The sequence below is a fragment of the Ochotona curzoniae genome, unplaced genomic scaffold (genome assembly GCF_017591425.1).
Source record: "Ochotona curzoniae isolate NIBS_2020 unplaced genomic scaffold, NIBS_Ocur_1.0 contig_21, whole genome shotgun sequence".
Lineage (NCBI taxonomy): Eukaryota > Metazoa > Chordata > Mammalia > Lagomorpha > Ochotonidae > Ochotona > Ochotona curzoniae.
The window spans coordinates 912,739-926,446 of NW_024465322.1; the positions used below are offsets into that span (position 1 = coordinate 912,739).

At 46.4% G+C, this 13,708-nt stretch overlaps 1 protein-coding gene across 7 annotated transcripts in view; it reads left to right on the forward strand.

The window, feature by feature from the left end:
- The window catches only part of CACNA2D1 (calcium voltage-gated channel auxiliary subunit alpha2delta 1), a 343,062-nt gene that overhangs the window by 260,264 nt on the left and 69,090 nt on the right, over nt 1-13,708 (forward strand). For all 7 annotated transcript variants that reach the window (XM_040970986.1, XM_040970994.1, XM_040971020.1 and 4 more), the window contains exons 9-10: nt 2,286-2,336; nt 4,929-5,028. In XM_040970986.1, the coding sequence (XP_040826920.1) occupies nt 2,286-2,336; nt 4,929-5,028 (151 nt within the window). The remainder of the gene's footprint in view (nt 1-2,285; nt 2,337-4,928; nt 5,029-13,708) is intronic.

Sequence of the window (13,708 nt, forward strand, 5' to 3'; positions counted from 1 at the left end):
AACCATGAAAACGCCGAAGAGGGAAAGAGGGTTTTATTTATTATTTTTGGAAATCAAAAATGTAGGTCATTTTGAAATTAGGATTTTGTCCAGATAAATGTCATCTGTTTCATGTGCTCCATTGGGTATTTTCCTGCCTGTAGCCAAGGGCACAGGCAAGCATCATTTCCAGAGGGTAATGAGAATACCTGCCAATGTTCTTCACTCAGACTTGTTCTGGTCTGTATTCAGTCTCAGCCATAAACCCCTCTTAGATTTCCATTGAAAGGCTCCCCATTGGCTGGGAGCATTAAGATCAGATGGACCCCAGCAGAGTTTGCCTTTGGCAATGAACTAATGAGCATTGGCCCCAAGGTGAGAACTGCCCTAACTACCTTTATCTAGCTTAGGTTTATTTATTTTTTTTTTTTTGTTTCCGCCCCCAGGGAAAGTTGTATCTCTCTGCTAAAACAGCTCATTCCCCTAACTCAAAACTTTACCAATTCGTAATTGTACTCGAGAGATAAGTATTACTTTCTTCTTAGAATTACTTCTATCGCATTCGTCTTTATTGCTAATGATTTTCCGGTGTAGAAATACACTTCCCTGCAATATGTATTTACTTACTTTGAAAATCAGAATTACAGAGAGGGAGGCATAGACAGGGAAAGTGAGAGACTAGAACCTGTGTCGGTATGGGATGCTGGCTCTCAAGGCGGAGGCTTAGCGTGCTACACTACAATGTCAGCCCCATTGCAGATCTTTTTAACGAGTTCTCACTATAATCGACATAATTCTTTGTACTGTGCTGTTTTTATATCAGAGCCTTTGAATGACTATTGTTGAGGCGTCCTTAATATCATTTAGGTTTCAAAAAAAAAAAAGATTTATTTTTTATTGGAAAGGCAGATTTCCAAAGAGAAGGAGAGAAGAAAGAAAAATGTTCCATCTTTGGTTCACTCCCCATGTGGCTGCCATGGCTGGAGCTGAGCCATCTGAAGCCAGGAGCCTTAGTATGATTTTAAAAACTGCCGTATGATAACTCAGTTCAGAAAACCCTTGTTCTTGGACAGTATTTATTTCTTGTTTTTTGATGGGACTCAGTCCAAACTTAAGAAGCACATTTAAAGGAAAAAATTTACACCGGAAGTCTCACTGACCACGGATGTTAACCATCAAAGTGGCAAGTTTCATTCCTGTTCGTATTACTCCGGAATGTCCTTGGCTCTTGCATGCAGGCAACGACTGCTCATGATGTAGGCTCAGGCTTTGATCGTTTGGGGGAGAAAACTAGAAGTTAATTCCCACCCAGGAGGAGCAGTTGGTGTCCTGACCTCTTCATTTCTCATTACAAAACAGACGGGGTGCAGTGTTAACCGGCAGACAGGGGCTAGCTCTGCCCTCACGGGAACGCACCTGTAGTTCTTGCTAGTTCACTTTCTTATAGAGAAACAAGGGCGGGCACACATTTTAAACTGTGTCTTATCAGCATTCATGCCTTGGTAGATTCTGTCAGTGCCTCGTGCTGTCTGGGCATCAGTTGATCAGTTACTTGGCAGGCTTCTTAGAAGGGAGACTGTGACGTGCAAAAGGCCCTGGATGAATATGGAGAAATGCAGTCCAGGATAGCTAGCTGTGTGCGCTGGGACACACGGGTTCGAATCAGGCTCAGACCAGGCAACACGCCTTCACACATTTCACGATTTCTTTTTTATTATTATTATTATTATGTTTTTATTGGAAAGGCGGATATACAGAGAGGAGAGACAGAGAGGAAGATCTTCCGTCCGATGATTCACTCCCCAAGTGAGCGCAACTGGCCGATGCTATGCCGATCCGAAGCCAGGAGCCTCTTGCGGGTCTCCCACGCGGGTGCAGGGTCCCAAAGCTTTGGGCCGTCCTCGACTGCTTTCCCGGGCCACAGGCAGGGAGCTGGAAGGGAAGCGGGGCTGCCGGGATTAGAACCAGTGCCCCTATGGCATCCCGGGCGTGCAAGGCGAGGACTTAACCACTTGCGCCACCGCGCCGGGCCCCACATTTCACGATTTCTAATGCTCTTATCAATTTGTTGTGTCGTTCTGGTGTTTTTAAATGTTCTTAAGCCATTTACTTTTCACATTTTAGAATATTGACAAGTCTGTTGTTACTTCAGCTGTCTTCCATCCCATGAAACTTCTGTCTCCGGAGACAGCATAGAAATATGTCCGTGCTAGGAAAAAATGCCTTACCTCCTGTACATATTGGTTCAGCAAATATTCGTGCATGATAATTTGCAAGAGAAAAACGTGCTTCTCTGTTTGTTTCAGGTACATCCAGGGTGCCGCGTCCCCTAAAGACATGCTTATTCTGGTGGATGTGTGAGTACTGAAATAGTCCATATTTATGCAATGTGCAAATGGGAAGATGAGCAAATAGCAGTCATGTATTTAGACTAAGAAATCTTTGCTACGTGAAAAAGACCCTCCGATGTAATTATCTTGACTTTTAGCTGCATAAAAAGCCATCGAGCAAAACAAATTAAAATGCCTCCCACAGAATAAAAAGAATGTACAGTGGTGTGGAATCTAACATCCGGATATTTGGATTTCCTTTTTCTGCTTTTGCTTTATATTTTTAATAATACCAAAGCACAAGATTGCTAATGCGGAGCAGTTCCTTCCACAAAGCAGTAATAGATTCACTTAGCTGGCACTTTGTCATTCATGATTCAGTTATTCTGTAGGAATTTTGATCATAAAAGAAATGAATATTAAATATCGGTAGCAAGACTTTTTTTTTTAAGCGAAATGCTGATACATGAGAAAAGTCCCCAAGACTTTGTAATGGTCAATTTAGCTATCTGTTTCAATGGTTCAAGTTAACTATATGAGCTTATGAGCACACCTTGCTAATAAGGATGAATGTGGCAAAAATAGGCCACTGAAAAAGTGATATTCTGAATGGAGGCTTTTTTTTTCCCCCTGTGGTCTTATCAGAGAATTAAAATATAAAGTCTAACCACTCCAAGGGTTAAAAAAAAAGTACATTGCTATACAACTCTTGTTTCGTTGGAAGACACAGAATACGATGATTTGTAGGCAAACGTTATCACAAGAAAATATCAACATTTGGATTTTCATCCGCCTGATCTGAAATTAAGAAGTTCAATTTGCTTGTTCAAAAAATCTAGCTTGAGTGAGTGTGCTGCGTGTTACAATGCTGTGTTTGTTAAAGGTCCCATTAGCCGGGTGTGGCCATTATTGAATGATTTGAGGTCTTTTATGAGAAGCTAAGCCGTGCTATTCATCTTACGTGTCAATCTAGATGATAATACAATCATTCTGTTGGGAGAATGGTAACTTCCAGAAATAAATCACTTTCTGAAAACCAAAGGCATATCCTTAGATTGGAAATATGTAAGGAACTGAAGTACCATTTTTTCAGGAAATAGGGGCAAAATGGAGGAGGCGGGAGGGGAACTCACAGCCTCAGTGCATCTCTTGAAGTGAACTTTGAGCTGGCTAACTGCTGACATGCACATGGAGTGGACACGTGGCTGAGAGCAAGAATGTAGTTCTGGGGCTGAGTTTTTACAGCAGAAGCCAGCCAAGGGCCACTGGGGCGGGGGAGAGCATTGCTAATCTGGCTTGTATGGGCTTTATTCTTGTTCAAATTAAAAAAAAAAAAATGTTTTGTTAAGTGTTAAGCGTCAAGGGGGAAGCTTTGTTGGGGCTGGGGAAAGGATGGTTTAGGATATTTGGAGACAGGGAGCCGAGGTCTCCTGCTTCCGTTTCTTGGGCTGATGTTTATAAAAGCTAGCAAGAGAAAGACATTTGTGCAGGGGCAGAGAACACACTGCAGGTTGCTAAGCTGGTCTCCTGACTGAGCAGACTCTGCAGGGAGTTGCACTGGCTGAGCTAAGTGATGGGGCATGTGTCACCAGGCAATAGGATCTGGGCTTAGGTAGGCAGGCGGAGCCAAATTAAACCTTAAAAAGTGTCGTCTGTGCTCCATCACATTGAGAGAGATTTTTCTCCACCGACTTCCACGTGCAATGGCATAATGAAGAGACAGAGATGGTTCAAGCATCATCTCTGACCCCATAGCTAATTCGAACCCATGATGACAGCAAAACGCCATTACTGGCCGACTAAAACGATAGAAGAAGTGAATGGACCTGAAGTGTCACACAGCGCTTAAGCAGTCTACAAGAGAAAAGAACTTTGAGGTCAAGGGTCAGCAAGACCTGGAGGAGGTAACGACTGGCTCCGTTCTGTGTGCCTAAGATCTTACGAGACGGATGTGGGAAAGGAGCTGTGGTCGAACAGGCTTCCAGAATCGGTGCCTGGCAAGCGTGTGGAAGAAGTGGCAGGGCTGGATGGAGTAGCTGTTATTTCAGGATGCTCATGTTGGTCAGAGAGGAGAGCAGGTGCTGGAAAGGAGACCACACCCGTGGGTACCATGAAGTAGGATGAATGGGAGAGGGAGGAGAAGATGGGATGGCCATGACCCTGACTGGTTGAAAACAGGAACATAACAAATAGGTAAAGCATGTCTTTGGAAATAGTTTGGGATTTGGGACTTAGTGTCAGAACAATAGCAGTGCCTGCTGGCATTTGAAGACCTGTTTTCCAGTTTGCCTAACAAGGCTGATATTTCATGCCCAATTTCCGAATGAATACACATGCCTTAATCCGTATCTTCGAGTCTTCAACTGACAGCGTAACTTTTATCATTGCGCTTAGAAACGCATATGTAGTGAAAAAAACCAAAGCAGGAATTCTTCTCATTTCTACAATATCAATGCATACTTTCTTCTACTGATTTTTTTTTTTTCTTGCAAAGACCACATGATCCTTTGCCTGGAATGGAAATGATCCCGAGTTAGGCCAGAGTGTGTACGCAGTCTGTTTACTGTGCTGTTGGTGATGTACGTGGTGACAGGTGTGGCCCCATTTGTCTCCTCGCAGAAGTGGAAGCGTCAGTGGGCTGACGCTCAAACTCATCAGGACGTCCGTCTCCGAGATGCTAGAAACCCTCTCCGATGACGACTTTGTGAACGTGGCTTCAGTGAGTACGGGAAGACCGCTTCCTCCCATGTCTGTCTCCTCTTGACTTTTCTGTTCTTCACTACTGAATTCTGATGCCCAGGAAGCAAATCCGTGTTGCATTGTCTCATGTACAGCTCCTCCTGGTTTCCCATCAGAATGGCAGAGGTCTGAGGATTTGGGCTCTCCTCTACTGCCTTCCAAGGCACGTCAGTAGAGAACTGATGGGGAATTGGGGCAACTGGACACAACCTAGTACATCTAAGGGGATGCAGGTGGTGGCTCAACCCTCTGTGTCACAACACGGGCCCTGTCGTGTCTCATTTTAATTCCTGGAATTTACAGCAAAGATTCCATTTAGCGGTGGACGTGGTTTCCTATCTGAGATGCAAATATCCCAGTTGTGTTTGTCGAGAAGGAGGCATTTGTGGTGAGGGTATCTCTGGATTGAACGTATGACAGTGGATCTGTGTCTGAGGAAGAATTTGAAGCTGGTGGTTTGTGATGGCTTTACTGCCTTCCCTGGAAGAATAACCAAAGGATAACAAGAGAGCAGAGCTTGGTACCATCCATCCCCTGTCAACTGCAGCTCCAGGTAGTGAGACTAATGGCACTAAGTGTACCAGGAAGCAAGTTCAGATCTAGAAAGCGTTGAATGGGATGCTCTTGGGCAAGGGTGGCTAGGAGGACCAGGATTGAACACCTTGCAAGGCGTGAGCCCCTGAAAGCAAGATCTTCTAGATGATAAACTCCAAGGGATACACCGCAGGTATTCCATGGCGTAAATACTTCACTCTACATGCGCCAAAGGACATAGCTAACGTAGGAAGGAGTGGCGAGAGCCATCTTTTTCCATCCGAAATTCTGTCTGTTTCATGTGAACCTTTAGGAATCCTTTAGTTTTGTCAGCACGCCGGCACTACTGCGTACATCTCTGATTCGGGTCACCCCGATTTTTACAATCTGATGATTCCATGTGTCGCCTTCCAGTCACTTCAGCAAAGCGCAAAGAAGAAAAATGTAAGTGGTGGATCTCTCTAATAAGATCGAGAAAGACATTGAGGTAAAGGCATCGATGCGATTGTTGACAAAATACTTTCTCTGACCCAAGGGGAAGAGCTTCCAAGCGTATTCAATGCTGATTTGAGAAATCTAGTGAAATGTGTCTGGAACTAAGGGATGTCAGCTGTGGTTGTTGTCCCCAAGTGATCCTCGCTCATTGGTTCAGGTGTAAGGAGTTTATCTGGAAACATTTCCAAAAGAGTTGAGGATTTTAATTTGCCATAAATGAACTTCCTCTGTGGAGTCTTCCTGGAAGCTTATACAACATTCTACTGAAAACTCCCAGCTCAGAGCTGGGTCCCAGCCTTCCCAGTATATGAGCAGAGCCGATCGTGGCCACAAGAGAGAGCCCTGGGAAATAAAAAGTCAGGCATCTGTTGTGAATGGGAGCCCAGTGTCCGCCCTACCCAACCAGGGATGCTAAAGAAAGACAACCCAGCAATACTAACTTTGCGATAAATGAACAAGGTGCCTACATCTTGATGGTGTGTTGGCTTAGCTTAGAACCAAGGTCGTCGTCATTTATAATCCTCTTCGTTTTCTCCACCAGCCCTCTTAACCTCCCTTAGAAGCTCTTACAATGATGTCTGGAGAGGTGGGATGACCAAAATATTGATGTTAGGAGTCTATGGGTCCGTGTTTTGAGTACTCGCTCAGACAGGAGCTTTTGCGCAGTTACCACCCAAGACGGATGGCTAGAGTGAGTCTTCTGAGCCAGCGCCTTGTCCCCTGTCCCCGTTACGTCATCACAAACCCCATGATAATCCCCTGGTCAGTGGGAGACCTGGGCACTCTCAGTGGAATGGCTTTGTTCCGTTTTGCTTGCATACCAGTTTGCCAGCCTGAAAAGCCCCTAGTGCCTCGGAAGTAGCTGGAGACTCAGTTTCAGCGAGATCTTTCTAGAACCTGGTCTGTGTACCCGCCTAACAGCCTTCCTCTTCCTACATGCTTAGCAGATGCATTTCCGCGAAACCCACAGTTGCAAGGACTGGAGGTATGGATTCCCACGTGGATCATTTTGAGTTAGGGAGAAAGGATACATTCCCACTCTGCCCCTCCCCTTTGGCTCTTTTTTGAGACATGGCATAAGTAGATCGTAAAACAAGATGGAAAGCGTTAGCTCATGTGAGTAAAGAGAGGTGCTTCTTTTTAGACATAATTCTTTCTAAAAGCAGAGTGGTGCTTGCTTGTTTCATGGGAGAGATTCTACAAGGCAATGCTCCACAGCTGGGCTGAAATAAAGCATGCATGAATGAATTACTCTTACATCACACTGGCAAACAGGCACCTACATCTGGTCTACCTTTTGCCTGCACCTTCTCTGTTTGGTTTTATGTCCGATACCACGAATCCATTGCTTTGATCGGACTTCCTATACTCTTTCATTGATGCAAGATTCATTTAGTATCAGCTACATTCTTTTTTTTTAAATGTAAAAGAATTGCCTCAGCTTTATTTCTCACTTTATTTCTTTATTTCTCATAGAAGCTTCTCTGATCCTGGTCCGTCTACAAAACTGTCCCCATTTCCCATTCATCATTCTTTACACTGTCTTTGCTGATGTTTGCTTGTTGATAGAGTTTCTTTGTGTTTTACTTGGGCGCGTAAGTGACGTAAGTGGACACATTTACGTAGAATTCCTTCTTATGCCCCATTTACCTCCTTTCTTTACATCCTGGTACTGAAGGGCTTGCCATCCGACGATTGACTCGCAGTAGCATCTCTTTTAAACTCCCGTGCAGAGCTAGCTGTCTCAAACAGCCAGAGCAGAAAAATCCAACAACCTCTCATTTTTTTTTTTTTGCACGTTTGGGTATCTAAATTTCTTTCTGTGTTTAAGAACAGTAAATGACATGCTTAGATTCCGTATCAGGTGGCCGGACTCACGCTGTATCTTTGCTTGGCATCACTGCTCTCCCCAGGGCTCCTCTTTGTTGTTGAAGGGGAAGCTGCTGTTGGGAGACAACGCCACTGTGCTCCCACCAAATCTTGTTTGTTACATGGTTCCCTGGGGGAACAGCACTTCAATCCCAGCACGTTGTCAATTACAGGGAAAATCCCAAATGTTGCCACTGAAACGGGGATGTGTTTGTGAGCGTGGGGGAGAACCCACGGAAAATGGGGAGAACCCACGGAAAATGTCTGTTGGTAACAAACAAACACGGATGGCATTCCGGTGAAACCGCGTATTTTCTTCCATAATAATATCATCGCATTCTGCATTTCTGCTGAAGGACCTTGCAATCAGCATTCTTTCTGGAAGCTTCTCTGATCCTGGTCCGTCTACAAAAGTGTCCCCATTTCCCATTTTAAAAAAGTGAGCACACACATCATTCTTTACAATGTCTTTGCTGATGTTTGCTTGTTGATAGTTTCTTTGCAAACGCTTTCTAGTTTTTATAGCTTCTAGCCATTGAGCAACAACTTTAAACGTGCCAGTGCGTGAGTACACGTGGAAATGAAGCTTCTGGCACTCTCTGGCAGGGGGCAGAGGCCAGCTGCCATCCTGTAAGCGCAAGGGTTTCCTCATTTGGGGGGTTCTTTCTGGAACACAGCTCCCTGGCTGCTCAGGTGACCACCCCTGGACTCCCTCCTCTGGCCCTGCTGTAACTGGGGCTCGGGGAAGTCCAGCTATCCCTATGGAATCCCAAATTCCTCCTGTTCTGATGAGAAGGGCTTGCATTTATCCTTTTGTTTGCTGGGAAACAATAGGAGACTTAACTTCTTCACTTTCACTGAGGTTAAAAATCTCAGACGTGGACCACTGGAAACCAACTCATGGGAGCGTGGGGGGGGGGGTTGGTTTATCCCCGGAGATGCTCTGGGAGGCCAGTGGGATGTGACAGTTCCTTCTCTGGGCAGTGGGCTGTTCTTATCCCAGATTCCTGAGTTCTTTGCTCAGGTGTGACGCTGTCAGGAAGCCCACCAGGATCTCACTCTAGTTCTGGTTGTTCTAGCAGGTTGATGATCCTCTGCTGTGTTGCCTTTCTCCTTCGCTTTTCTCTGGAGCGTTTTTCTTCATCTGATCTTTTGGATGTATGCTTTCTATTTTCTCTAGGATTAGGGTTAGATGGGATTCTGGGAGTGTGGTGGCTTTATGCTAATGGTACTGCGTCTACTGGCCTGCTAACCGACAGTTGCTCTTCTTGGATGGACATCATTTCGGGCCAACCGTAGCAGGTGCTATGGAGATGTCAGGATTGTGTTTTAACTTCTAAATGGATTTATTTGAGCTCAGGAGAACAAACATCTCTTATCCTTCTGGAATGTTCTCCTAGTATCCTCAACGGCTGTGGAGCTGGGGGGCAGACCTGGGAGCCAGAGGGGTGGGGGGTTGGGGTGGGTAGTCCAGATCTCCCGTGTTGGGACAGGACTGGGAGTAGACGGGGACAGGAACCCAACTGTTGAGAAGTCATCTCCCGGGGCCTGCATGGACAGGAAGCTGGGATCCGGAGCCATAGCTGGCAGCTGAACTCCGGCACCCTGGCATGGAGTGTGAACATCTTAACTGAGCGTTTAACCACTGCATCCAGTGTCTACCGCTGGATGCCAGCATTTGCAACAAAGGGTAGATCCGTGAGCTCTCGCCTTTTGGGTCAGAGTCCCCTCACTTGAATTATCAGGACACAGACGACAGCCATCGCTGCCTTGCAACTGCGGTATCTTGTTCCATAAGGGCAAAATTTCCATGTGGCGAGCTGTAACTAGCATGCGCATCATGGGTATATTGATTGGCTGCGAACCACGGTGTTGTTAAAAAAAGGAATAGATCAAACGCGCTACACTTATTTGACTATTTCAGTGAAATTTTGCCTTTGGAAGCTGGCGTTCCGATTTCCACAGGGTCATGAAAAAAATATCTGTATGAGAAATAATACGGAGAAGATCGTTGCGTCTTGAGAATCATGGAGTGGGAAAGAATAAACCTCCTATGCCCAGATGGCCAAGGGCTTTATTAAAAGATGGTTGAGAATGTGTTAATAGCAGGCAGGGTTGAGCGTTCGTTTGCAGGGACTGCATGCTGAGAAAGGGGTTCGCCAAGCTCCATTATCAGATCTCCTCCCAGTGGCAGGTGTCATGCACACATGGTGGGTCCTTGGCCCTGATGGACTTAGTCCACCTCCTGTCCTGGCAGGAACAGTAGCCTTGCCCAACCGGCCCCCACCCGTTCCGGTTCTTATTTTTGGGCATTCCAAGCCCAGCCACACCCAAATACAGCTCTCACGTGGTTCCGTGGGTGCCAAGACCTAGTCAGGCCTGTCCTATACCCACCCTGGCTCTCATGAGCACCAGTGGGTCTTGGAGTCTACCCCAGTCTGGCATAGCCATGCTGATGGACACCACAGCCATGTCCAGCCCAGATCGCCATCCCCATTGCAGCCGTCACACTCACCAGTGGGAACCACAACCCAGCCAGCGTGTCCCCTTAGCTCCCCAACTGGGCCTATTCCCGACCACAGATTTTGTGCAGGTGGCAGTGGTTGCTCTGACCCAGCCTAGCATAACCTACTCCCTTTCTTGGCCTCTGCCATTTGAGCTTGACCTGTCCCGAGCTGCCCTCAATCTCAAGCCCTGTTGACGGGTGCTGCAGCCTCCCCCTACCCAGACTGCTTCCATCCCTGACTCATGCAAACCAGTAGGTGGAACGGCCTAGCCTACATAACCCACACTCCAGCCTGGCTCCTCCAGTGGGCTAAGGTTGGCATGGCCCTGCCTGCTCACTCCCCTCCAGAGCCAACCCACACGATTGCTAAAGGTTCGAGCCTAACACCTAGGTCTGAATCCCATGCTCACAGCAGGTGTTCTGGGCCACCAGGGAAGTTTCCCAAGTTTCTCCTCAAGCCCACTCCCAGACCCAGATCTCACGTGTGGCAGTGGGTACTAGGCCCTTACCCGGCAGAGTCAGCCCTCTGTGCCCCAGACTTTGTATAAGCTGGCGGGTTTCATCGCCCAGCCTGCCCCACACAGTAAAGGCATCTCAGCTATAGAGATCTGTCCTAATTCTTAAGTTACTATAACGAATGGATCACGAAGCCTTAATTATTCAACAAAGGGGGAAGCTGGCTGGTTGTACCCTGATGCAGCTGAGTTTAATTATCATCTCAGAGTACTATGGCAAATACACTGTAACATGACTGAATACCAAGACATAAGGCAAGCCAAATAAAATAAACCATGAAACACGAACACAGATTATTTAACATAAATTATAAATGAGTACTTACAGGACCAGCCTAGTGGCATCAGAGGCCAGTCCTCAGCCTGCTGGTGCCGACATGCTGTGTGGGCGCCGGTTCGTGTCCCGGCTGCTCTACTTCCAATCCAGCTCCCTGCTTATGGCCTGAGAAGCCAGCAGAAGATGGCCTGAGTCCCTGCATCCCCCATGGGAGACCCAGAGGAAGCTCCTGCCTCCGGATCAGCCCAGCTTTGGATGTTGCAGCCATTTGGAGGAGTCAACCGGCGGATGGAAAACCTATTTGTCTCTTCTTTCTGTACAAATCTGCCTTTAAACATAAATGAATCTCTTCTTCTTCTCTCTCTCTTTTTAAAAATTTTTTATTACAAAGTCAGATATACAGAGAGGAGGAGAGACAGAGAGGAAGATCTTCCATCGGATGATTCACTCCCCAAGTGAGTGCAACGGCCGGTGCTATGCCAATCCGAAGCCAGGAGCCAGGAACTTCTTCCGGGTCTCCCACATGGGTGCAGGGTCCCAAGGCTCTGGGCCGTCCTGGACTGCTTTCCCGGGCCACAGGCAGGGAGCTGGAAGGGAAGCGGGGCAGCTGGGATTAGAACCAGCGCCCATATGGGATCCTGGCGCATTCAAGGCGAGGACTTTTAAGCCACTAGGCCACTCCGCCGGGCCCCATAAATGAATCTTAAAACCGAAAACATACACAACTCCCCACTTTACAAGATATGTAACTAAGTGAGTGTTTATCTGATTGGCGATTGACTGATCTTCCTGGAATTGTTTTATGACCGCGTAAAAGGAACGGACTTCTGGCCTGGGACGGTCTAGGGCTTTGTTCTCCATCTTCCACCTGTGAGATCCATGCTGTTAGTTGGCCTCGTAGCTGCAGGTGCTTTGGAGGGCGAACCAAAGGATGTGAGCCGTGTGTGCGCGGGGTCTGTGTATCCCCCACCTCCCTGCTTCTCTACTTATATAATGAATGAATGAAAGAATAGGTTCATAGATTTGAATTTTAATGTCAGCTTTCATTTGAATGTCAGATTCAGAATAATCATGTTTTATATATCTCCCAGTGTCCAAATTTCATGTGAAAAATGCTAAAATGGAAGTATTGCAGAAGTATTTTCGGCTAGTGGTGGAGGGGAATATATATGTGAGATTGAAATAGAATTGGACTCCTTTATTTGCCTGCATTGCCATCTCGTGGCCAAAGTGTGGATAGCATCTAATACAGTAATTTGCCTGATTTGCAAAATTTTATTTAGCTTAATTTGGTTCATTAACTTACATTAAGTATATCTTCAATAATGTGAATGTATACTGTTTTGTTCTAATTATATACTGTGAGATTAATTTATGGGTGTTTTTCGTTAAGAAAAGAAGCCACATTCCAAAACATAGATTTCCAATTTGCTTTCTCAAACATCCACACAGCTTGAGCCCCAAGTTTTGCACCCTATTTGTTTTATATCAGAGAAAGAAGGGACGCATAACTTCAATCCATGCTTCAGAAATAATTTAGATATCAAACAAACACTCAAAAGCCAAGGCATTAATTACACGATGTCCCATTTTACCCTTTAAAAACTATGACAATTATTACACTAAATAACCTTAGCGTGTCTGCCTTTGTAAAAATTCAGAGTCCATGGAGAGGGACCATCTGTGGGGTGTGGGGAGAAATTCCAGAACCAGCTGATGGGTCAAGATTCAGTGGGCCACTTCTTGGCCTTTGAGGTACTGAGAGATGACCCCACCAAGATTTCTTTGGTCCAGAATTTTAGGGTGTCTAAGGTAGAATTGTGTGGTCCCCACCGTCCTATTGGGGGGGATGCTTGGCTGTGGGTCCCATCCTGGGCAAAGGGTGGTTTCGTCCACAATCTTCCCACTTGCATAAGCAGCAAGCTGGATAAGGAATCAGACAGCTGCAACGTGCAGTAGCGTTCCCACGCGAGATCCTGGCCTCTGATGACCTAACCACCCATGCCACAACAGGCCAGGCCACCTTGCCTCTTGTTCGCCATGCTTCATTGCTCATCGAGGGCGGCAGAGCCACGCACAGTAGCTGTCATCTTGGCACCCATCTTCCGTCCAACCCGTCACTGTGCTCAGCTCGCTGGTTACCGAATTCCAGATGCATTTTTTTTTATTTTTTTTTAAAGATTTATTTTTATTATTTTTTTATTGGAAAGGCGGATATACAGAGAGGAGAGACAGAGAGGAAGATCTTCCGTCAGATGATTCACTCCCCAAGTGAGCGCAACGGGCCGATACTATGCCGATCCGAAGCCAGGAGCCTCTTCAGGGTCTCCCACACGGGTGCAGGTTCCCAAAGCTTTGGGCCGTCCTCGACTGCTTTCCCAGGCCACAGGCAGGGAGCTGGAAGGGAAGCGGGGCTGCCAGGATTAGAACCGGTGCCCATATGGGATCCCGGGCGTGCAAGGTG